The sequence below is a fragment of the Chaetodon trifascialis genome, chromosome 17, assembly GCF_039877785.1.
Source record: "Chaetodon trifascialis isolate fChaTrf1 chromosome 17, fChaTrf1.hap1, whole genome shotgun sequence".
NCBI lineage: Eukaryota > Metazoa > Chordata > Actinopteri > Chaetodontiformes > Chaetodontidae > Chaetodon > Chaetodon trifascialis.
The window spans coordinates 5,431,233-5,457,222 of record NC_092072.1 but is presented as its reverse complement, the minus strand read 5'-3'; the positions used below and the strand labels follow the sequence as shown (position 1 = coordinate 5,457,222).

Genomic DNA, 25,990 nt, shown 5'->3' with positions numbered 1-25,990 from the left:
TCCCAAACACGAGGAGCTGTAAGATAACTTGTTTGATCAGATAGCCTCTGATTTCAGTAAAAATAAGACGAGATTACAAATCCATCTTTCGATTCTTTGAAGTCGGCGCTGCGGACTAAAAGCTGATAACAGAAAATGAGTCCCAGATTATTCTGATAATTGATTTATTTCAAGTTTGTGTCATTTATCAAGAACATGCAAAATATTTACCGGTTACAGTTTCTCAAATGTGAAGATTTGCTGAGTGTCTAGTTGATTTTGGACTGTCGGTCAGACAAAAAGACATTTAAAGACATCACACTGGACTTCAGGAAAGTATGGAAGGCATTGACCAACAATCCAGAACACAAAGATGTTCAATTAACTACAACATAAAACAGAGAAAAGCTGGAACCAGCAAATGGTTGAAAGACTACGACGTGTTGTCATTTAAAGACGGTCACTCGCGCTGCTCGCCTTGAGGTCACAGCATTTAAAGAACCTCAGTCAGCTTCTTTTCCTGGGTTATGTGTGGAGCTGCTCACTAACAAGTGAAACCAGCTGCAAACAAAACGTGTGTGGCCATTTTGATGCTGTTTGTTGGCAGTTGTGTGGTTCTTCTCACCAAGTGGAAGATGTATTACTGCTGTCAGGAAATCTCAATATCTCAGACTCAGGATCACGATTAGGAGGCTGAAGTGAGCAGATCATCACTTATCAAAACTGCTTCATTTCCCTGTTGGACATATTTCAGCTGTATCTGTACCTCTACACCCCCCCCCCCCCCCCCCCCGACGATTAGATTCGATAGAGCGAGCCAGTCCAGCTAATGTGAGGAAGGAGAGGAAGTCACGGCGCTCCCCTCGCAGCCAGCTGATGATGATAGACTGCAGGGTAATAGGACACTCGGTATGTCGGGGATTCCTCTGCTCTGCATCATCGTCTGTCCGCGATTACTGAGCAGAGCGTTGTGTACTTCCTGTCGCAGCAGTTGCCCTCTGTGTGAGTCTCTCAGGCTCAGCTTTCAGACGGTTCATCTCCCCCGAGGCCAGCGGGAGCCTCTTTGTACGGGCGTGTCCGTGAAGATAAAGGATGTGTCAGATGCTGACAGTAACCCTTATGGCTGCTTATTGCATGGGTCAGCTGCTGAGGGCTGCAGAAACGCAGCGTCTCCTCCGCAGGCCACGGGAGGAACGCTGAGATAAGTTCGACAGACTTCCCTTAAAGGTGACGGGGATTCTGCCGAGCTCGCGTGTCTCTCGGCCGATGTTGTGACGATCACTCCGTGGAGACGTCCTTGTTTAATGATACAGTCACTGTCATATGAAGCCTGATTGCGTTTTTTTCAGAGTGATTCACATTTTGGCTTTTACATGTTACATAAAACTGTCATTGCATAAATGAACAAATCTGGCATATATCAAGTTAACTGAACTCAGGATCAATCTGCAAAATGGGACCATTTCTGTCTGATGAATGCTTGTTTTCTCTGAGCAGCATTCACTGGATACATTTTATGTTTATTAACTAAACAATTACCCAACTAGTTGCTTAAGCTTTGATGTAGTTTTCATTTAAGAAGGCCTGCAACTATTATTGAATCACCTGCTCGTCTGTTTAATATCAGTGAAAATGCCCTGAAGTCACCACAAATATAACTATTAGAAATGCAAAGATTTTCAGTTCACTATCACATACGACCTAGACCAGCAGAGTCCGGAGACTTTGTTCTGTGAATCATCAAACTAATCGCTGATCGATCTCATCTGATGAATCGACGTATCGTTTCAGCTCTGCATGTAAGTGAGAAATGTCCTCGTTAGCGATTGTTCTAGGAATGCATCAGCCAGTGCGAGGGTGTGTTTGATGTTAGTGTTTGTGCACGGCCGGGTGTGTGCAGCAGGCTGGTGGAGGTGCTCCAGTTACATAATCTGCATCTCCCTCCCGCACAGTGACAGGGAAGAAGGGGGCAGCTGCCGACTCCCATCTCGTCATCTTCAGCCTGCTGAGGCATCGCTCCTCTGCTCGTCTCCTCCTCTCCCCCTCTGCAAACACAGCGCTGGTGTCGTGCACACTGTGCAGTCCACATCCAGCTGGCAGCGCCCCCAGACGTCGACCTGCTATCGTCCAAACGTTGAACCTAATCCTCCTGGCTGGTCCTCGCTTCACTGCATGTGTTTCTCTGAACTAAATGCGAGGCCATTTGTCCTGATACTTTAAATATGGTGTGATAAAGTGAGTTGCTGCAGCACTTGTAACACCATCATCATCGCCGGTGGACGCCCATCTGCCCACGCTGTGGTCCACTGGCATTGTTCAGGCTTGTTGCTGGTATACTGGTGTAGTGTCACGCATACTGATGACACCTCAACCCCCACAGATGCTGTTTTTGCAAAACAACTTGTCCCATCCCCTCCACCCCAAATATATATCTTTGATGCGAGCAGGAAATGCTGGAGCCAAGCGGCCGGGGCCATCTGAAACATGTGAACGCTGTGCATATGGACTCTATGAAAAGCTGCCACTATGCTGCTGATGGCCGCCATTTGGCATGTGGAGGCCCAGCAGGGCAGGCTGTTGAGCAAAATATGAATGTGTTACAAGCTGGCAGTGAGAGGAAGGAGGGTGTGTGGAGCCCGGTGGTTATTTGTCAGCCAACAGGCAGAGGGGGCTCTGGGGGGGGTCCAGTGCCAGGCAGTTGTGCTGCTGCTCCATGTTGATTGAAGTTGCCACTTGTCTGTAATGTAATGCTGTTATATATTAGACAGGCAGGGGTCTCGTTCCTCACGCAGTCTTGGTTTATCAGGTCCATTTTCCAGAGGCGACACGGCGCTCCAGCTCATTAGCATGTGTTTGTATCTGCGGCCGCGTCTTGACTGATAATTGTCTGTCAGACGTTTTAATAGACTTGAGATGGGCTTCCCCTCCTGCTGAGCGTCCCCCCCCCCAGCCAACTGATGGGTTGTAAATTCACATCAGGTGGGCGGCAGGATTCAAAAGCATGCACGTTTCCTGTGCGGTGACGTCACTTTGGCCTTCGGGGTACAAATAATCACATTTCCCACTCATGCTTAACAGCGCAGAGGAGTGGGCTGGAAGATGCGCGTGGGGGGTGGGGTGGGGGGGTATTAAAGATCTGTGGTTGTCATGACAGCGATCAGCGAGGAGACTAACTCCCTCCCCACACCCACTCCGGCCCCTCACAGCCTGATCCTCGCATATCCTTATATATCACGCTGCACAGATCAGAGATCAGCAGTTGGCCACCTTGACTCATTTCTCCTCGTCTCTCCAGAGCCCACGTTTGTAGGACTGTTGTCAAGCAGAGCTGAGGAGTTATTAGAGGAGTCAGGTGGACAAAGGAGGAGACGATGACATACAGCACGTCTTACTTTAACGGCCTGTCACACTCAGCTGATGTGGATCAGTCTCTTCTTTGTTTTGAGTAAGATGCAATCTCACAACCGCATGTTTAAGTTACATTAGTCGAGTGTATTGAGTCATATTCTGCTCAATTATTAAAGACACTCGACAGTCTTTGTGCTTATGATACAGCCTACTTCAGCACATCGAGCCCCTTCGGCAAGAGGCTCAATGTACTTTGCAGATTTCTTGTGTCATTTATTGGTTGGAAGCAGCTTCAGCTCTGGCTAAAAGAATCGGTGTGGCTTGTCTGCAGTGTGTCCTTATGAGTTCGAACGTTCAAGAAATGACTTTACTGTTTTGTTTAAGACCGCACTTGTAAGCAGTTTAGTAATAAGTGGGGCCTTTGTGTAGTCGCCACCCTCAAACTGTTTTCTCTCCCTTTGGTGGTTGTGCTCCACAGTCTGCTCTGGCTTTCATCACCGCTAACGCGCAACACTCGTGTACATTCCTGTTATTGTTTTCCTGTGGTTACGGGACAGTTGCACAGATTTCATATGAAGATGAAGTATGTAGCCATCACCCAGACCACCTTCAGCAACCCCAGCAGCCATAATGAGGGAAATATGAACGAGCCTGTAATTATTCCCTGCCTTCTTAATGACTCGGCTCGGTGGATGGAATATTTTTATTTCCTTTTTGAGGCTAATGCTGCCTCGTCCCTTTCCACTCATTTGGGCTGCTGTTTCCTGTTCTCCTCCGCGCTCCGGAGCTTCACTTCATGGGTGTCATTCAGCACGAGGGGGTCTTGTTTATGGCTTGTTATGTAAGAGGTGCAATCTGATCTATAGTAGCTCTCCTACCATACAGAACCACTAATAAGATTTTTGTTGGGCAGTAATCACTTTGGCTCCAGTTTGCCAGTGTGGTCTAATAGAAGACATGTGCATCAAGCTGTGCAAACAATGAAGCGCACGCTCGCAAAAATCTACCTCCAAATCTTCTAACCGCCAAAATAAGCATTTATTATCTCAAATTGGTTTGCAATAACACAGTCATTTACTTGAGGAAGCTGTGAGGTTGAGCTGTGGCTTCTCTGAGCGAAGCCTCGGGATCCTCTCTGTTTGGAGAAAAAACAAAAAAAAAAACGGTGTCACTGCCAGGAAAACACAGCCTACCTGATTCCTGTTGTCGAGGGCGTTCACATGGTCACATACCTCTCTCCTCTCGGTCTACCTTTCTGTCAAAGACACACACATAAACAAACACCCTGCCCTCTCATCACGAGCCTCGGTTGCTGTGTTTCTGCTGGCAGGGTGCCTTTGTTTTGCTCCACGGCAGCGCAGGGGTGGGGACGCATTATGTAATCTGTGGCGTGTGCCTGGGATATACAGAGAAACAGAGACATGGAGGAGGGTGTGACTATAGTAACACACACATATGATGACATAATCTACTGACCTCTTCTCTGGCCCTCTCGTGTTCGCCCCTCCTCCCTGTATTCCCGGCATTGCACTGTGATTTTGGGAACCACAGAACATCCTCTTTCACCCTCCATTAACATTTGTGCAATCTAGGACAAGATTGTTACCATTGGTCCTTGAGGACTTGTCTTCCACTCTCATGTCATGTGCAGGGCAGAAAATCCACAGAGGGTTTATTTGTTCCATCTAGTTTCCATGGACATGGAGGCAGAAACATGTTCTGCTTCTCCAGTAATCACCCGTTTGCCTCTGCTGTTAATGTGTTGCACGCACACTTGCACATGTAGGAGGCCCTTTGCTTTTGTTTTTACTGATTTACGCACACAGAAAAAATAAAGATTAGTTATTTGCCCGTATTTTATGCCTTTGCATAAAACCCTGCTGTTTCCTGCAACCAGAAGAAACTGATTATGGTAGTTTACAGTAAACAAAACTGTCGTGTGGGAGCTCAGCATGTTTCACGTAATAGAAAGTGGAGAGAAAAACAGGGAGAAAATATGAAAAAGCTGCTGATGGTGCACCGCATCCCCTCAACTTAATAAGAAAACAAACTGTTTGTCTGGAGTTTGCACTGTAAAGGATGTTTTTATTGATTTTTATAATTTCACCTGTTTAAACTGTGAATTAATCTTTTATTGAAAAGCAAAACTAATGAGCCTTGAACATGTATTCACACATTCATGCTGCACACACCTCCTCCCACAGGGGGTTTACCTCTTCCCTCTGTTCTGTGCATATAACCCATTCATGCCACATTGAGCAGCGTGTATAATTAATATTGATTACAGTAACACACAGCGAATATTCTGCCACCTCCCACACATCCATATGTTTCACACAGAAGCAGGTTATTCACCTGCTGGATTGTGGGTGATGATTGAGACGCGTTTGTCTTCCCTGAGGGGTGTAAACGACATTTCGATATGCAAATTGATCTGTGGGTTAGCGCTGCTCTGATAATGAGAGTGAACCCACCATATTGACTTCCTTGCAAACTTAATCTGTAGATCATACTCATGCTGTTATTTCTTTAAGTGAGTGTGCTTGCATGGCTGTGTTATTGTGTGTGCACACAGGCTTGCCCCCTTCATGATTACAGTAGTTTCCATAATGGAATAGTGCGCTCTCTCTCAGCTGTGGAAGAATATCTGTTTTTCATTTGAAAGACCTTCATCCCGCTGCAGCCGAGTGGGAAGCATCCCCGGCATCATTAGTTACATTCAGCGCTGCCTTCGCTGTGGAGCCAGAGTCTGTTTGCATCTGTGCAGCACTGTCCTCTGTGCTGAAAATGGTTTCTGCTGCTGTCTTACAGATAAAATTGAAGAGGCACAGAAAGAGCTTAAAGACCCCAAAGGCTCACAGAAAGGTAAGTGATATTTTAACTTTGAGTGTTTGAATTTGTTTTCTTATTCACCACCTGGTAGTTTAAAGGGGATGAAATGAATCATCTGGCGAGATTTTCACTAAAAGCACAAAATAAATGTAATTCACTCGCCTGGAATGTGAAGGGGGGGTTTTTTGGTACAAAAAATATTTATTATATTGTGTGTGAATCACTTTTTGCTTTAGTTTTTTAGCTGAACTCCACTGTTGATTGCTATATTTACCTGCAAATGAGGTTAATAGTATTTGGTTCACAGCTGTTACGATAGCAGATCCAGTTGCAGTTGTGAAGCATCTGGATGTTTGCAGCAGTCACCACACTTAATGTTTCTGCTTCAGTAAAACTGTGTGCAGTATTAAAGTTTTATGTGGCTTCTACGTTCCTGAGTGAATATTTTACAATAGCAGGGTTTCAGGTCAGTGCTGGCACACACTGTTTTTTAAAATATCTGACCCTGAATGTGTGCTAACAGTCATAATTAGAATATTAAATTCTTCCTTCACAATCTGCAATACATTGAAATTTGAAGACAGTTAATGATTTAAATATTTTTATCCAGAAAATTTTTTGTCACTTTTATTTTCTAAATTTGATGTATGAACTCAGTAATGTTTGCATATAGAGAACAGTGCACGGTGCAGTAACACGACAGTAATGCCATTATTAAACCCACATGAAGAACATTTTCTTTTGTTAAGTGCTTTGTTATGTAACTGCAAAGAGAAAAACCAGTTTGGTTGAGCCAAAGCAGCTTCAGAGTCTCTGTTTAAGCTGAGTTTACCTCATCACTGCAACACTGCAAAACAAAACACCCCGCTTATTTGCAGAACATGCAAGCTTTGATTGAATCATCCGCTGTAATTAAGATTGGACAGAGACGCTAAATAGAAAGAGTAAAAATAAGAATATGTAAATCCCCCTCTCACAGTACAGCAGGTACTGATGTCCGTGTCTGCCAGTCAAAGGTTAATCCCTGCCCTTAAAAAGAAGTTAATTCTTTCACTAGCTCTTTCACACTTGACCATTTAGGCTTTATTTCCCATTAAAAATAACATCCTTCATATGGTTAATCGAGCAGTTACAGAATTTAAAATGTGCAATCACTGAGAGGGCAGGAAAATAATATCAAGCTTCAGTACTGATTGCCAGAGTCTGGTGATTGGACTGAATTTTACTTTAGTCCAAAGATGACCTCTACAGCTTTCTCTAACAATGAAAGTTAGAGCTGAAGATAGACAGTGACAAATATTTGTTTATGAAGTATGTTTTGCAGTGGTAAAGCCGTGGTGAAGTCATGGAATCTCTCTGCAGACTTGTCCCGGTCGTGGGGAGGAAGGACTAATCCTTTTCCATGTCTTTCAGCCGCGGTTTATACAAATGTGTTTCTTTGCAAAGAGTCTTTTCAATTGAGTTATTAAGATTTACAGGGTTTGTTTTGAAAGCATGTTACAACGTGTCTTTAAATGGTCACTGGTAACATGTTTGTGTGGAGAATGGATTAACTCATGTAAAAACAAGGCGTTTCTCAATCTAATTATGCTAGAGGCTTTAAAGGAACCCTGACCTCATCTTGGGAAATACCTACCAAGCCAGGAAACTGTGACATGGCACTGCTAATCTTATGCAACATGTTCTAAAAAAACACTTGCCTGAATCACGACTGAAGGGCCAAAATGACAAATTACTGGACACCATGATATGGGTGTGCCCTTTTAAAAACAGCGGTGCTTTAGCACTGGAATGCAGTTTCTCCTTCACCATCTCAGATTTGTTTGTTACATTTTCTAATCAACCAAGCCTACATATGTCGACGATCTGAAAAGCAAAGAAGGGAAAAATGATCGTTTACTTACGTAACGAAGCGTGGGACCCTGAGGTATTAGTCACACAGCAAATAAATAAAAGTAAGGGTGACGTGTCTGAATCTTAGAATATATCCCCCTCCAATTTCAATTAAAACAACAAAAGCATTCAGCTTTGGTGAAAGCTTTTCAGAAATTAAACACGGAAGGTGATGCACTGTACTGGATTCAAGTTATAACACTTAAACAGCTGTTGAGTGCAAGGTTTTGTTTTATATAACAGTCATGAATGTTATATATCAAACATGTGATTGAATTGTATGATAATTAAAGTGTTCTGCATGTTCATCAGCATTGAATTACAGGTTTGAAGAATGATCATATGGCTCTATAACAAAGCAAGTCAAACAAGAATATTAATTTTGATTCAGTCTACAGTGTTCAGCCGTGTTAAGCCCTAATTGTCACCAGAGTTTGGTAGCATAGGATTAATATTTAATTAATCAATTTCTCAATAGTGAGGGGTGAAATTGTATATCTATTCAAAATACTGTAGTAAATGAGACAGTACTTGCTTGCTCGTTTGCTTTTTTTGGTCTGAGAAAAATGTAATGTCATGTCCTCTGTTTGCAGAAGAGTGTCATAATTGGACTTGATAGTTGATCAGTCAATATCTGAGATAAAATCATGGAGGTTTTTTTTAGTCCTTATTGGAGAGTAAAATTTTAGCCATTGTTTTCTTCTGCATGCTAAACTGTTGATGCAAATTAGGAATGACAATTATGTTTCAAAGAAGTTACATAATTGACTCGTCTTCTTGACCAGCTTACAAATTTTTTAGTAGTATTAATTTCATATTCAATTTCAATTTCAATAACTAAGCACAAGAAATAGAATTTATTTTCTCAAAATGGACTTTAAAGCACACTCTGCCCATAAGGTAGACTATTGGGAAAAGTTTGCAAAAAGATGGCATCACTGTACCAACAGTTCTTTTGTGTCTCTTTCTCCACAGGGATATCTGAAAGCAGTCGAAGGAATGCAGATAACATAAAAGGCCTGAAGAGGAAAAAGGTTGTTGCAGAGAATCGACAAGACAAAATTCCGAAATCTCCAGTGAAGAAGCCATTACAGTTGAAAACATCTGAAACGACACTCCACAGAGTACCATCCAAGGAAGCTACACTGTCTTGCTGCTCCTCGTCCAACAGTCCTTCCCACAATCCTTCAACATCACCCAGTGGGAAAAGAGACCCACAATATGCTCAACTGGATGCAGCTTCCCCTCACAAGGGGTCAACTTCCACCAACACTGAAAGGCTGAAACAGGAAGAGACATCTTCTAGGCCACCATCACTTGAGCCCACTGATGGTGAAGAGGGCTCCTTGATTACTGCTGAAGTGTCTCAGCCCAAAGACAGCAAGAGCCACGAACCCAGCTTTGAAGGAGATCCTTACCACAGCAGTGCTCCACTTGATGTTCTACTTAAGGCCATGGAGCCTGACTTTAGTACACTGGCTGAAAGGAAAAACTCCTTGCAGACCATTGGAAAACCAGCACCCACTCTTAATGCTCAATCTAGTGGTGAATTAACAATGCCAGCTGTCAATGTTGGTCTCCAGGCCCAACATTCCCATATGCAGACTTATTATATTGACAAACAAGGTAACTTTATTGGCATTGCAGCACCACTACAAGGAAATGGGCAGACATCTACACAAGTTACTCCCATGCAGTCCTCTCCACTTGCTACTCCGCATTTTATTCCTGTTGCTTCAAATCCAGAAAAGCCAAGTTTGCACATGAGCTTTAACACTGGACCATCCACTATAACTCATGCACCTATTCCATCAGGCACCAATACTTTGCCACAAAGCCAACCACCAGTTGTGCACACATGCCAGTCCCTCTCAGCAAGTGTTCCCAGCACCATTCAGGTCCCAGTTACACCTGGCAGCAATCAAGTTCAGATGACCACCGTAATGAACTTTGGTGCTGAACAGGTTTACAAGGACCAAAAGCCTAAGAAGCCAGGAAAATATGTTTGTGAATACTGCAACCGGGCATGTGCAAAACCCAGTGTACTGCTCAAACACATCAGGTCTCACACAGGAGAAAGACCATACCCTTGTGTTACTTGTGGCTTCTCATTCAAAACCAAGAGTAACTTGTACAAGCACAAGAAATCACATGCTCATGCCATAAAACTGGGTCTCATTGCACGCTCTGAATCTGGAGGTGGATCGTTATCTCAAGAATCTGACAAAGCCCTTGGTACACACTCAGAGGCGGAAGAGAGTGGGGACAGTGATGAGGAAGGTAGCACTGCAGACTTGGACCCTGACTCATCACAGAGCAGTGTGGCAGCTTTGTCTGAAAATAGTTTACACAGTGCAGGTACAACCCAAGCAAGCCATGGGGAAGCTGACTCATCAGCTGTGTTTGAGTCAATTAAACCAGCCACTGGTCAGAGGGCTCATGAGCCCAGAGTGACAGCTGCCCTTCCAAAAGTTGTTGTATACCCAGTTAATGTCTCTCCTCTGAGGGCAGACAGCCCAAGAGTTACAGGTACAGCACCTGAGCAAGCTGCTGCACAACGGCAACGAGAGTTCCAGACTGCCAATCTGAGATCAAGCATCACAGTCCTGTCTTCTCTTAAAGAGGTGGATGGTACTAATCCCTCACTGGATACTGTGAGTGAAGATGAAGACCAACAGTGCAAGTCGCCACTGTTAGGTGGACATGCTCAGCTTCAGAGGCAACAAGCAACAGACTTTTCTCAACAGCAACAGATTAAGTGTCTACTTAGTCCCCGCAGTTTGGGAAGTACAGATTCTGGCTACTTCTCACGTTCTGAAAGTGCTGACCAGGCCATGAGTCCTCCCAGTCCATTTGTTAAGATAACTCCACCAGTGGACATTGACACGGCCAAGAATATTCTTCCCAATGTCCCTCCTGTGGTTGCCACAGTAATGCATGTAGCAGCTGAACAAAGGTCACGGGCCTCAGAAGGACAGATGCGTCCACCGTTAGAAGTCAAAGCACTGTCTCTCGAAGAACGAATTTCAAAGTTGATATCTGATAATGAGGCAGTAGTTGACAACAAGCAGCTGGACAGTGTAAAGCCAAGGAGGACATCTCTCTCAAGAAGAGGTAGCATAGATTCCCCTAAATCATACATATTTAAAGACTCTTTCCAGTTTGATCTTAAACCAATGGGAAGAAGGTCAAGTTCCAGTTCAGATATCCCCAAGTCCCCATTCACTCCCACAGATAAATCAAAGCCAGTATTTCTTCTCTCTGTACCTTCTCAATACCCGCCAATGGATTGTTTGCCAATAACAAGGAGTAACTCAATGCCTACTACACCAGGACACTCTGCTCTTCCCCTTAATGTTGCGCCCCTTCCCCATCCTTTGCGAATCTGTCAGTCATTTGATGACAAAATTAGTTCACTGAATGATGATGTATTTTCATCAGCTCCATCAACTCCAAATCCAGCAATACATTCTCGTATGTTAGTCAGACAAGCCGCAGTGGAGGACTTTTCCACAAGTGAGGGGCATGGTCTCCCTTCTGTTCGCTCCATGGATGAGGGCTATCATGGTCCAAGTAGTTCCACAGAGCTGATGCAAAGAAGCAGATCTTTTGAGCACCATCAGGACAGGAACAGAAAGCCTCAACAGAATAAAGGCACAATGTATGAGTGTGAAACTTGTCGGAACCGGTACAGAAAGTTAGAGAATTTTGAAACTCATAAGAAATTCTATTGCTCTGAGCTTCATGGTCCAAAAAATAAGCCAGTCACTGTTAAAGAAACTGATCAAGATGTTTTTCACGTTAACATACTGCAGCCCTTAGTCCCTAGATCAACTAGTGGCTCTGGAATACTTGATCAACAGACATCAATTAGGAAGAGAAGGAAAATGAAAAGTGTTGGAGATGAGGATGATCAGTCTCCTACTGACACCATTCCACCTTGTTCAGTTAGTTTCGAGCTACCAACAGCTCCGGGAAGTCGAACTTTTTCTCAGCATAATGTAATAGTAGATATACAGCCCAAAAACAACCAGTCAAAGCTACCTCAGATACAGCTCGTAGCAAGAGGTATTAATACTTCTGATTCCAGACTTTCACCAATACGAGAGACCCAGATCAGCACCTCTACTAAAGGAGAATTGCAGAGACAAGGCAGCGGTACTTCAGTCATTAGACACACCAACTCTCTCAGCAGACCCAATTCATTTGAGACTGAATCTATTGATAGGGCCTCTCCCGTTGATAGTATGGAGAAGGACTCCCAGAACAAGCTCAAAACAGATGCAATAGCAAATGTCTCTGCTGACAGTTACCATGAAAAAATATCCAAACCTAAGAGTGCTGACCATGGAAAACATAGGAAGGAGCAATGCACTGATGGCATAGTAGCAGCAGTTGGTGAAAACTCCACGCCTGTCCATCAGTCTCGTCTGGTTCGCCAAAATAACATCCAAGTTCCTGAGATTCTGGTCACAGAAGAGCCTGACAGAGAGCATGAAACACAGACTACTGAGCCACCAGATAAGCCTGCAGATCAGTTCAGCTGGCCCCAGAGAAGTGAGAGTTTGTCAAAGTTACCAGCAGAGAAACTTCCGCCAAAAAAGAAGAGAATTCGTCTTGCTCAAATGGACCACTCCTCAGGTGAATCCAGTTTTGAGTCCAGCCTCTCGCGAAGCCTCAGCAGGGACAGTAGTCTTTCTCGTTGTTCCAGCATCTCAGCCTCTTTTGACAGAGATGAACCATCTAGGTCAGAGAGTCCTTCTAGAGGGGAGTGTGTCACCAAAATTGCAGAGTCTCAAGGCTTGCCAACCACCCTCAACACCCTTGGTGTGCCTGGAATGATGAGACGTGCTGCATCTGAACAGATCACTTGTACTCAACCCTCTGTTGAGATTTCATGTGACTACCGTAGCAAGTCCTTTGACTGTGGCAATGTATCTCCCAGCAGATCTCTGTCACCTATGGGGCAGTCAAAAAGTGGACAAATCTCCCAAGTTTCCCAGGTGCCACTTATTGAAAGGAGGAGGGGGCCTTTAGTTCGCCAAATGTCTTTAAAAATAGGCCCAGAGAGTCAGCAGCCTGTTCGGAAAGTCATACCTCTTGACAAACCTCCCATTACAAATGTTAGCTCTTTAACTCACAATAGATCCCAGCAGATACACATTGCCAATAGGCGCACCATGGCTCAGCCTTTTGTCCTGCATACTGGAGAATCACCCTTGCAAAAGAATGAACAAATGGTGCAGAGCATTAATTTGGGTAGCCCAACTCTGCAGCCTCAGGTTCATGGCCTTCCGCACCCTTGGCATCAAACATCAAGGGTTCAAATATGCCAAAAGATACAACAGCCACTGAGCCAGATCTTAGTGTGTCGCGAGAATGTCCAAAACAAACCAGCCGACTCTGAAGAAAAGAAATGTTTTGTGCCCAAATACCAACTGCAGTGTCCCGCTCTGAGAGCAAGCCAAACCTTTTCATTCTCCAGCACACCGGGAACTCAGATAGCCTTGCCAGTTTTAACAATACCTATTGCCAGTCCAATGTTGAGCATTTCAAAATCGTCAGATGTACTCCAAAATGTATATGTTGGTCAACCCCATCAAAAGGCCCCTGAGATTAAGACACAGACTGTTGTTCTGTCAGGTGAACAGCAAAGGGACCCATTTGACCAGACCCAAGCAGGTGCTGTACCATTGCCACAGATCCTCATAACTCATGAGCAGATGCAACCTGCTCCCTCTGTGTCCAATAAAAATAGCCTTTCATCCACTCACAGTGTCGATAGTGATACTCATGCTGTACTAAGCGCAAAGAAGGACAGGACTCAAACACAAGCAGTTGGCACTCATAACCATACTGGAGAACAGGCACCTTCTCTTGGGTCTTTACATTGTACACAGAAACTGGCATCAGTAACTCTATGCCCACAGCAGGAACCCACTGCCTCAAGTAAACGAATGCTGTCACCTGCCAACAGCTTGGACATCTACATGGAAAAGCATCAAAAGCGAGCTAAGGATGAGCATGGTGTGGCCTGCCTAACTGATGGCAGGTCTGTGAATTATCTTAATTCCAAGATGTCAGAGGTCACCCGGCAGCGGAAGCTAACACTTGTCAGACAGGTTTGCACAACTGAACCGGTGGACAGTCCCATTGAAACTGAGGCCCCACCTCTGCCACAGGTTAAAACAGATGGGGAGAAGGACTCCCAGGCTACTGATGATGTTAAGCCTATGTCACCTGACAGCACTGGGCTAGAAAAAGACACAAGTATTATTATTCCTGAGGAGGTAGCCCCTGCCCTGCATACTACACCTGGTAGCCAAGGCAACTCCATACCAGCTAATAATACTCTGAAGCCCCAAGAGAAACCTGAGGAACAGAGATGGACTCCTGCCAAATCTCCTATTAGGCCCTCCAGTTTCCATGGTGGTCAGATGAAACTGACCACATCTGTGTCCATGGTTAACACAAAGGATAGTCACCGCCTGTCGTTCCCCAGCCTGAAGACTGCCACCACTTTCACATGGTGTTTCTTGATGAAGCGGAAACCTCTTCATGTTCCACAGACTGACCTAAAGACTTCAGCATATGCTGTCTGGACAGTCAACCCCAACAATCATAACCCACTTGGGTTGCCCACCAAGGTTGTCATGTCTCTGTTTGACTCCAAGCAGAGCTCCAAGAAGATACACTACACATCGGCCATAAGAACTAGTGGAAAATCTGATATCTTGTCTTACTCAGGCAAGCTGAAAGATGTCATGCCAAGGGTAAGAACTAATTTTCTGTAAAGTTTGCTGTCTCAAAAATGTTTCTTATATTGCTGCCTTTTTTTGAAATAAGATAATTAAATACATCAATCACTTTTTTTAACTGCAGGTGCCAATTACTAAAAAGTCTACACCTGTTGAAACCAGAAGTAAAGTGCAACCAGAAAGTCAGACCAGCAATGAGTCAGACAAGGACATGTCATCTAAAACAGAACCAAGGCGGGTCAAAATATTTGATGGCGGGTATGATTCAAAACTATTCATGAGGCGATTAATTCATTTTGTATTATTTTACATTGAGAAATCGTACCTGTCTGGTTTTCTGTGTTTGCCTTCCTATATCTATGTGTCCCTCATGGTTCTATCGCAACCCCCCAGGTACAAATCCAATGAGGAGTATGTTTACGTACGTGGACGTGGTCGCGGTAAATACATCTGTGAGGAATGTGGGATCCGCTGCAAGAAGCCCAGCATGCTGCGCAAACACATCCGTACCCACTCCGATGTACGGCCATACCACTGTGTCCACTGCAACTTTTCCTTTAAGACCAAAGGTTAGAACTCAGTTGTTGTTGTATCATGATATGATTGAGATGATAAATGCAATATTTCTCATCCAAGAAGAAATGCAGTCAGATGTGTGGATCTCAGTGCTTTCACAAAAATCAGTTAGACAAAATCAAATCAATATATGAAACACTTTCTAAAAATAATTTGGAATGTATTCTTAGCGAAGATAAATATAGTAAATGTAATGATGCAGGCATTAACCATCTATGGGAAAACAATTGCTTTAACATACAGGAGATATACACACACATACTGAACACCATGATGAATATAGTGGTGTTGTAATAATAAAATTATATACTGATTTAACATCTGAACATACAATTTGTTTCACCACAATTTACATTTGAGACAATGTGTTTTTAATATATAGCCTTGAACTGCTACAGTTCAGCTCTTAATTGTAAGAGCTATTAAATTAAAGATGTTGCTCCACCATCTCTTAAACCAAGACAGCATGATTCACCATTCTTTATCGAACTTGCCTACCCACGCCACACTGCAGAACAGTACTTGGTGTCAGAGCAACCCACATTCATTTAAAAATGTCTTTATCAGTTACTCACCCTTTACATACAGCTTGCTGAAAGACCGCATTCTCTTACATAAACTCCTTCTGTGCTATTGTTCGAGCTCTACCCACCCGTAAGACCTCACTGCCTCTCTGCTTGCAGGAAATCTGACCAAGCACATGAAATCCAAGGCCCACAGTAAGAAATGCATGGAGATGGGAGTTCCTGAGGGTCTCATTGAGGATCAGGATGCAGAGGACTCAGGTACAGTGGTTAAGACAAGCCAAGAGGGAAACATAAGCCATACAGTTCTCTGTAAATTCAGGGGTTTATTTACAGTATATTGTTACAAATGTAACAGTGACTTAATGCACCTATTACATTTGGGGACTTGTTTACCCCATTTGCTTTGTTTCAAACAACAGGATTGCCCTTCTTTAAATAGTTCTCCTGTTAATGGCATGAGATGTAAAACATGGATTGTCCCTGCTTGTGTTCTGTTGCTATGTCGATCAATAGCTTTGCCATGGTCTAATTAGAAATTCTAAATGCAGCTTCTTCCTCTGTTAACTCAAAGTGCATGTGGGCGGCATGCACAGCGTTTAGAAAGAGGAAATTGCTGCGTCTAATTTTAGAAAAAAGGAGAGAGAAGCTGCCTGAAAGCATTCTATGGTCCCAGTCTCTAAGAGCATATTTGTTTTTCCTCCTCTGCCTGTGATGGAGCTCAGGGGCGTATGGTGGTCTAGGGTGTGAAACTATGCAGCTGCAGCAGCAGCAGCAGCAGCAGCAGCAGCAGCAGCACAAAACATCACTGAATTGTATTCTTAGCTGTGGATTTTCTCACTGTCTGACAATAGAAGATATTTAATGAATGAAAGTGGTTCAATACTACCAAAGGGCCCATCTATTTTCATACCAGCTCTGATGACTCATATGTTCGGTGGAATGCCAAGAATAGACTTCCATCTTACATATTCTCTTATCTACAGGAGACCGCAGTCACGTGAGCAGTGCTGACCGTCAAGATTCAGATGGCGATGACTCCGATGGCCCTGATGATGAGGAGAATGATGACAACGAGGAGGAAGAGGAGGACAGCCAGGCAGAGTCTGGCCTTTCTACTAACCCCTCTGTCTCTGCCAGCCCACAGCATATCCCTTCCAAAGAGGCTGAAGTCCCCCCTAGCGCCCTCCTAGCCCAGATGTCAATCAGCTCAGTCTCCTTACCTCTCTCCCAGCCTCCAGCTCCTGAATCCCACACATCAGACTCAGAATCGGTCCCCATGATGAGCCCTGTGTCCCTGAGCAAGCAGATATCCATCTCTGGGTCCTGCTGCAACATAATGCCTATCCCTTACTCTCCTCCACCTGTTGCCGCCACATCAGACTCCTACACCTCAGACACAGAGTCAGTGCACATGATGAGCCCAGTGTCACCATGCAGGCAGATGTCCATCGACTACCCTGACTTTGATGTGCCCCCTAGTCCCCCAGTGCCAGGCAAGGGCTCCAAGCTAGGCCAGGTGAGACCCATGTATTCTCATTGTGTCTCTCTCCACCCCTCCCTGCCTGCCTCACTTTTTTCCTATCCATACCCCTACATTGAATCCTGCATGCGAGGCACTTCCACAAAGCTCCTGTGAATGCTTTGAAAAAGGTGAATAATGTTATTAATTCTGATTAGGCTTGGTGGATCGATCTAAATACCATTCCATCTTAACCTCTTGAAATCTGCTAGGCTTGTGCCAAAACTGAGTCAAGAAATAATTTTTTTCTATCTCTCTTTTCACAGGACACCTCCTCTGCCCCTCCCGCTTTGGCAACCAGTGAATCGGGCATACCAGTGGACCGGAGCACTCAGACTTCTTCCTATGCTTCTCAAGGTCCCATGCACTTTCCCCCACAGGGGATATCCCAAACACTAGGCACAGACACCCAGACCCACCTGTTCAGTCACTTGCCCCTGCACTCCCAGCAGCCTTCTCGCTCCTCTTACAGCATGGTCCCAGTTGGGGGGATCCAGCTGGTGCCTGCTGGCCTGGCAGCTTACTCCACCTTCGTACCAATCCAGGCTGGCCCTGTCCAGCTCACCATCCCAGCAGTGAGCGTCATCCACAGAAACACAAGCCCATTACCAGCTCCCAACACTCCACCCCAACAAGAGGGCTTACAAACCCAGCCACTTGTGGTTCAGGAACCAATCAGCAGTGTTGTGCCCTGCTTCCCCCTAGGGCAGGTCACTGGCCTGCAGGCTCAAACAATACAGCCAGTAGGTCTGGAGACACTTAACCTCATGGGGCTGACCAACACAGGCCTTGCATCCACCCAGCTGCTGAACCAGCAAGGGCTCACCCTCAACGCCACTCTTGGGCTGCAGGTTTTAGCTGCCAATCCCACCACCCAAAGCAGCACCGGCCCCCAGACACATGTACCAGGTCTGCAGATAGTTAACATCGCCCTGCCTGCCATCATTCCTTCTCTGAGCCCTCTCTCCACCCTTAGTCCTCTCCCTGGATCCTCAGAGAGGCAGGGCAGCCCAGAAGCACAACCATCTCAAGGTGAACATGGGCTTGGTTCTTCACAGAGCTGCATGTCTGCTTCACCACCCGCCCCTTTGAAGGTCACCAGCTGTCCAGAAGTGACCTCAGGCAGCAGGGCTAGCCCTGGAGGCAGCAGCAGAACAGAGCTCACACAGACTGTTGTCAGGGAAGAAAGGGATAAATCCCCACAGCTGCATCGATCACCAGCTCCTGAGAGCCAAGCAGACAGTGCTAAGGAGTCATCAGTTGAGGGAGCCAGTGATCCTGCACCTCCAAGACCACCGCCAGTGACCAGCTGGCAGAAGGCAGTTGATGACTATAATGAGGTATCAAGTGATGATGAAGACAGACTGGTCATTGCCACCTGAAAACCCCGTGGAAAGCTCTTGTTCTCTTTTTGTAATTCTTGTCACTTTGTAAGACTGAAAACACTTTTCAGGGGTTTGTTTCTTCACAAATCACCTTTCAAAGCACAGATGCTGACATTCATATTGTATGTGCAATCATCTGAAAATTATAATGATGACCAATCATTTTATTTTTACTTTTTTGTCAACTCCAGATAATTTTTTTTTGTACATGTTGTATAGACAATTGTGCCTTTTATGGAGTTTCTTGTTTAGGAACCTGTACATAATTCCTTATAAATTCAGTAGTTGCTTGTGTTTATTTCAAAAAATAGAAGTAAAGAGAGGCATAACAATGGAGGATATCAGTTTTATTTTGGAGAAGTTGTCATTCGTAAATTTATGGAATTATAAATGTTGTACTGGTATATGTACATTTCTATGGATTATGGGGCAATGTTTCTGTGTACAGATGTTGTGTTCAACTATTTATTATAATCCATCTAGTGCCCATTATGATTCATAAGTCCATAGGTATGTGCATTATGGTAGCTTTACATTGCTGTATCAATATTCTTAACTGTATGAGTAAACATTTGTTTACAAACATTAAAGTGGCGTCACTGTATTTTGTCAGTTAAACATTAGAAACGTGTTTTAAGATGGGCTCTGAACTGCACATTGATTAGTATCCATTCACAATCTTAGGCTATATGATTCATTTTAATAATCGAATTGAACTGGTGTGAAATCAATTCTGTACGTTTCGGTATGTCGTTATGAACGATGAACGTATATTTAACATCTATTTTGCTGTTGATTATATGTATTATATATATAGGTGGCACATTTTCCATATCAAAACATCAGATTCAACAATTGATCAACAGAAAACAAATCTGCATGCACAGCAACAAAATGCATACACTAAATCATAAGTTTGGATAGTTAATGACTAACATTTGTGCACAATCTTTTGAATAGATCACAAGTTACTCTCTAGCCAATTGTTAATCTTTGACCATCTACAGCAAATGGACAAGGTCTGAACCATCGACACTCCCTGACGTTCTCTGCAGAGCCCAAACAGCTTTGGACATGACGGTGACTTCCAATGCTTAAAATAAATCGCCAGTTAGGTTGTGATTGTCCCAACTGGTAAGACTTTGGCTCCTTCACTACTATTATGATTATATAAGGTGGGTCTGCTTTCTAACCTTTTCACAACACTCAACAGAGGGAGGAATTGCAGTATCACTTATTTGTTTTACATGACGAAAGAATAATGTCAGAGTTCCATGCTGTATACAGGAAAACAATGCAACCTCCTTCAACATCCGCTTACAACAAAGGGTGGCACAGTGTCCAGCAGAGATCATTTAGATTTAATCCTCAGGAGACAATCTTGTGCTCGTTTCATCATCACAATGATACCACTTATTTAGTTGCCAATCAAATGAGTGGCAGTTAATACATTATATTTGCTTTATTTTGCACCTACTGTACAAGACGAGTCATGGTGGAGAGCTCTCAGAGGACCAGGCCCAAACATAGCAATCTGGCCTCAATGAGGGAAGCTTCTCTCTCATGTCAAGAGGCTTTACAGTGATAACCTCCTTGTTCCATCCCATTCAGAAAGTGACTCATCCATCTCAAGTACAGACCCCATCACTGTATCCCCTCCTCCCACAGGGCTGACTGAAACCTGCAGGGGAAGCCATAGTAAAGCAAGCAGAGACCCCTGGAGGTCATTATCTGCTAGTGCTGAGAAAACAAGAAGCAGGCTGATGAAGTGATGAACTACACTGGATGGTGAGAACAAATCTCTCTTAACATCCCAGCAGCCGCATGGTTCACTAAACTAAACTTAAGCGTCCACATTTTAACAGAAACATTATAAACCTGCCTCTAATGCTGCTCTGCTGTTTCTGTCCTGACCTCGTGCCATTAGCACAAGCTGTTCCTGGCCAGTGGAAACTCTTAACACCAGCCTCTGATTAGGGGCCTTAGAGCCACAGCATGTCAGGATACTTCACCTAAGACTTTTCCACTTTGAGCATGCATGCACACGCATGTGCACACCAACACACGCACATAAGCAAGGTCCATTTTCCATCGCAGCCCACAGCAAAGTGGCTCTGAATATGTGATTTAGGGAAATGAAGTACTCCTCAGTTTCCACAGTTTATTACAGCTGGTGGTGGAGGGAAACCATTAGATTAAAACAGGCACTCTGGTGCCTGTCTGCACTTCTGGTAATCATTCATCAATTAATAAAACACAGCAGCTGTGGAGCACAAGGCACAGGACCAGCTGCAAAACTTTGTACACTAAAAACATTGATTTTTATATATTAATAAGGCACTTCATCCAGCTCATGCCAATTAATTACCAGTCGCAGTGTTTATCCTGCTCTAAACGGACTACAGGTAAAAATGTTTGCACTGGTTATGTAATGTTGGGTCTAACTTACATTTTAACCCTATAATACTATATTCTTAGGGACAGAAAATGAGGTGCATTAAACCTAGCTTTTTTTAAATTTATTTATTTATTTTCTATTCCAGCTCAGTTCTTCTGATCATGCCAAGGACAAACTGCCCTCCTACCAGGTGACCTCTCTGCAGCAGTGTGTGCACACAGAGTGGGCTGGCTCTCAAAGTTCAAATTATTTTTCATTGTTGGCTTTTTGTCGTATTCTTTTTCTTATTTTCTTTGCTCCCTCATTTGTGAGTTTAAATTCAAAAGTACTATAAGTACTGTAAGTCTCACAGTTAATGACTCCTTTGTTAATCATCTGTGTTCCTGGTTTATTTTTCCCTCATTCTGTTCTTAACATTGTTTTATCCTTTGAGTGATTTTGTTTGCAGCTTTTTGAACCAGGTCATCCTTGCAAAATCAATTTTCATCCTCAAATGTAATTTGAAAAACATGTACTTGTCTTTTTCAATGTTCTTCATAAAGTACTCTATCTACAATTTCAATTTACGGCAAAAGATGTAATTTCACTTCCACTTGAGTAATATTTGAGTCACTTAAGAATACTTAAACTCTGCACTTTCTACACTTCTACCTTGTAATGTTTCAGTATGAAAACGGGGAAATTAAACCTGTCGCCTGACTGCCACCTGCTGCATGAGACGTGTAACTGCAACTCACCCACAGCGTCCGACGGGAGAATGGTTCAGGTCGCGTTCAGTCACCCGCCGTCTCCCCCATCCACCGCCTCAGACCCACGTCCTCCACTTGGCCTGCACGGCTGCTTATCAGCCGACAACGACTGACAAACATCACTGTCTGGGTCCAAGCCAAAGGACAGAGCTGTGCGGCTCTGCGGGGGGAGGAGGGGAGGTGGGGAGCACTTGTATAAAGTCAAAGGGCTGCACATGAGGGCCCACAGTGACAGAGAGACTCCAGACTCTGCGCTCCTGCGTCAATCTCTGAGGACGATCATCGAAACGCACACCGGATGATTCATTTTCCACTTCTGGAGGATTATTACTTTTACCGGGTGATATTTTGTTTTAGAAGAGCCTGGAAAATGGATATAAACGTTTTGATTTCCGTGTTATCAGTGATGTACTCCTGGGTTTTCTGCACAGGTAACTTTCTTTTTTTAACCTCCGAACTGAAAAGTGTCTAATTTCAGCGATTTAACCTAACCATTAACATCAATTTTGCATATATAACATAAGAAATATTTTACTCACTTAATTTTTTTAATTTATTTATTTTTTAAGTTTAAATGTGAATCCAAACTCTGCAAAGCTGCAGAGCAAAATCTTGCTGCAATTATGCGGATAACACGTTGGCTTTATGCATCTTCCTGACATGTAACTTTATAATAACAGCTTTATACGCAGTGTTTTGATAACGACGATTTAATTACAGTCCTATCTGCGCCCGCTGGAGAGACACCTACCGCCTCCACCGCCACCCAGGGGGGGCATGTGCGGACCAAGCGCTGCTCCTGCGCCACTTTCCTGGACAAGGAGTGCGTCTACTTCTGCCACCTGGACATCATCTGGGTCAACACGCCTGAGTAAGTTACCATTCATTGTCTTCAGCAGCCTGAGTGCAGAATTAGATTATTTACATAAACTGCTTCTTGGAAATATTGGATACACGTTGAAATACAATAAACTGACGAATAGCAGCAGACATTAACGTTAAGATAACGTTTTTGAGGAAAGTATCGTTTTTTCGAAGTTTTGGCAGGTTTCACTGAGAGTAAACTGCAGTTTACTTTTACTTCGATACGTAAAATAAGTCAACTTAAAAGCATTTGACGGTCAAACACAACACGTTTAGCCCGACTCGTTCGGGTTTTATCGTTAATTTCCGCTGTTTGATTCGAACTGTCGCTGTTCCAACCAGGCGCGTGGTCTCCTATGGACTGGGCAACGCTCCCAGGACCCGGCGCGCGGTCGCGGACTCCATGGCAACCAGCAGCGGACCCCGGTGCCAGTGTTTCCGCGAAAACGACAACACCTGCGCGAACTTCTGCCGCCTGGAAAAACACCTGAGGTACGTGTCACCTGCATTTTATCACAGCTCCAAAACAGCTCGTGAACCGGCGATGACAACAAGAAGACGAGCATCGATCATATTTGCTGTCAGTGGAAATAGAACTCGCCTGAGTCTATCATTTTTGCTCTAGTTTCCATCGCATGTGAGGGCAAGTTTTGTCTCTTTAATGGCCCTCAGTGTCTCGAAACTGTGCGATGAATAATCGTAATGTGATCCCGCTCTGATGTTTTTCTGTGCTTTCGCTCTCAGGTATGGGACGCTGCCAGACACGGTGATCCGCCCCGCCGAGGGCGATGGTTGTTTTGAGGCGCCGTGCAGGCACAAGCTGGCAGCCGACACGGGCAGGATTAAGAGGTAAGACAACCCGCTCACAGTGGAGGAGGAGAATACCTCAAACTCTATTTGCAAAATAAATGGACATGGTAATTATAACCTCACGCAACACGGAGGTCTTTTGTAGGGCAAAACATCCCAGGAGCATCATTTTTGCATTTGTTAAACTCAGTGAACCTGAGATATAGAAAGTCAGTCCCGTCTAAGAGGCAAAAATTTCGAGATTAACTCTCAAGTAAGGAATCCCCTATATATTATGATGACAGAGCATCATTAAAACCTCTAGGATTGTATGGAATTTACCTAAAGTAAGCTGCATCAGCCTGCCTGCCACAGCTGCACTCATGTACCATCATGTTTCAGACTCACTCTGTGTTTGTGGCGCCATACCTGCACTTTGACACATTAATAATCGGAAACATAAACTTCAATCTGCTCAAACCACTTGAAAGTGTGTTCTTCCTGATACCTGGCCTACTTTGCGGTTTGACTGTGAGTGACAGTGTGAATCCACCCAGCTCTAGGTTTACCTTTTACATCACCTGAGAGATCGATGCTTTGGATGTCTGACGGCTGTCTGTCCTTGTCTGCAGGATGAAGCGCAGCATTGAGAAACAGGCGTCGCCTCCAGTTGTCAGGGCTGCGTTGAAAACCCGCCTGCGGCTGGAGATGTGGAGGGCGAGACAGCGCCACAGGGCGAGAGCATGGGAGGGCGAGAGCACGGCCTCCTAAAGGAGACAGATAACCTCCGCACCTTGTCACACAGAGGGGGAAAGGCTTTCATAACCATGGGCCCTTCTCTAAAGCCACCTGCCAGTGGGGAGCCCTGTAGAAGACGGCAGAGAGCCCGGAGAAGGCCGGCAAACTCACTCCATGTTGGCTCCACGGCTGCGGCGTCACCAGGCGTCTGCTGCAGAGCATTTACAACTCGACTTGGTTGCACTTCATCAGACGGATGAACGAGGTCAGAGACAATGCAGGGAGTTCAGGTGAAAGAAGATAAGCTGAACTGAGGACTTGGCCCCCGGTCTGCCGCACCAAGGACGCTCATTGATCTTGTAGGTGTCAGGGTCAGACACGGTTACTCCTTTGGACTTTAAAAAAAACACCAAACACCATTTCAGAAACTTGACATTAATAGAAGGATTTCACATAAATCCCTCTGTTACAGAAAATAAAAATCACTGCCATATATGGATGAGGGCAGTCCTACTTATTATATTTCAAAATGGCATTTTTTTCTCATACAGTTGCAAAAACAGAGCGTTACGTCAACACAGAAGGGATTGTGTGTCTTGTGTCACTGCTTTACACAAGACAGTTTTTCACTGACTGAAACTATTTACTGCATTTTATGTAACAGGTCGTCTCCTGTATGTCAGGACGCAGGTTATTGGAGCTATGCAGTACAGGAGCTGCTGGGGTTATCTTTGCATTTATCCTAATTTAAGTTAAGTTGTCACTAAATATGCTATGTACATTCTTGCCACTATTTATTTATTCTTTTGACATGTTGTAATTTGATGGCCATATTGGTCCATCACACTTGTGTCATTTCTGTGAAATGTTTTGTCACCAAGGTGCCAAATTTTGGCCAAACTTAAATAAATTTTTACACACTTTATTTAAAATCAACTGATCGACTGCTTCGTCCTTATTGTTTCATGTGCTGTGCTGTATTGTATGTGCAATGAATCAGATCTTTGAGGCTAAAACGGACCATTGACCTGAGATCACAGCGAAGTTTGAGGTGATCATCAGGGGTATAGGAAGTGATGGGCCAAACACTGAAAATCTTCTGAGAACCTTCAGTTTGATGATCAGAGATGCAACAGAAGCAGTCTGGGTTCACAGTTAGAGGGTCTGAAGTTGACAAATGAAATAGAAAAACCGGTGAGACAAAATGTGAGAGACTACGGGGATAAAAGGAGAGAGGCAGATTCAGAGGTGACAACAACAAAGAGTCGATGTGGAACAAAACAAGGCAAAGAGCAATAAAACCGAGCTAACCCTGCCCTTTCATCTCCGTGCCAAACCAGAGCCTACACTGCAATTTCTAAATCAGCTGAGAGTGGGTTTAAGGCTGCTTCCAGCGGCTTGGGTTTCAAAGACACATGCAGCGCGGTGTTTGTTTTCTGCTCTGTAATGATCACCTTTGTTTTTAAATGCTTTTGATATCTACCACCTTCCAACTCGGGCATTTCCAACTTTTGCTGACAAATGACTCAGCTAAAATTCAACTAAGCCTGACTCACTCTTGCGCTATTCTCTTAACTACCTGCCTTGGCCTCTCTCACTTGTGACGATTACAGCAGATAAGGGCCTTTGGTTACA

At 44.2% G+C, this 25,990-nt stretch overlaps 2 protein-coding genes across 6 annotated transcripts in view; both read left to right on the top strand.

Annotated features, from left to right (window-relative positions):
- hivep1 (HIVEP zinc finger 1) overlaps positions 1-19,407 on the top strand; it is a 53,495-nt gene extending 34,088 nt beyond the window's left edge. For 4 of the 5 annotated variants that reach the window (XM_070983969.1, XM_070983972.1, XM_070983970.1 and 1 more), the window contains 7 exons: positions 6,139-6,192; positions 9,028-14,825; positions 14,935-15,068; positions 15,204-15,379; positions 16,070-16,171; positions 16,897-17,429; positions 17,699-19,407. In XM_070983969.1, the coding sequence (XP_070840070.1) occupies positions 6,139-6,192; positions 9,028-14,825; positions 14,935-15,068; positions 15,204-15,379; positions 16,070-16,171; positions 16,897-17,429; positions 17,699-18,814 (7,913 nt within the window). In that variant the 3' untranslated portion in view covers positions 18,815-19,407. Of the gene's footprint in view, positions 1-5,026; positions 5,058-6,138; positions 6,193-9,027; positions 14,826-14,934; positions 15,069-15,203; positions 15,380-16,069; positions 16,172-16,896; positions 17,430-17,698 lie in introns of those variants that run through there. The other variant, XM_070983973.1, reaches the window with a different exon arrangement.
- A 2,583-nt stretch (positions 19,408-21,990) lies between these two features.
- On the top strand, positions 21,991-25,291 carry edn1 (endothelin 1). The gene is made up of 5 exons (XM_070984830.1): positions 21,991-22,395; positions 22,685-22,835; positions 23,171-23,320; positions 23,573-23,677; positions 24,250-25,291. The coding sequence occupies exons 1-5, from the start codon at positions 22,263-22,265 to the stop codon at positions 24,386-24,388; spliced, it is 678 nt and encodes a 225-aa protein (XP_070840931.1). The 5' UTR covers positions 21,991-22,262; the 3' UTR covers positions 24,389-25,291.
- Positions 25,292-25,990: the final 699 nt, after the last annotated feature.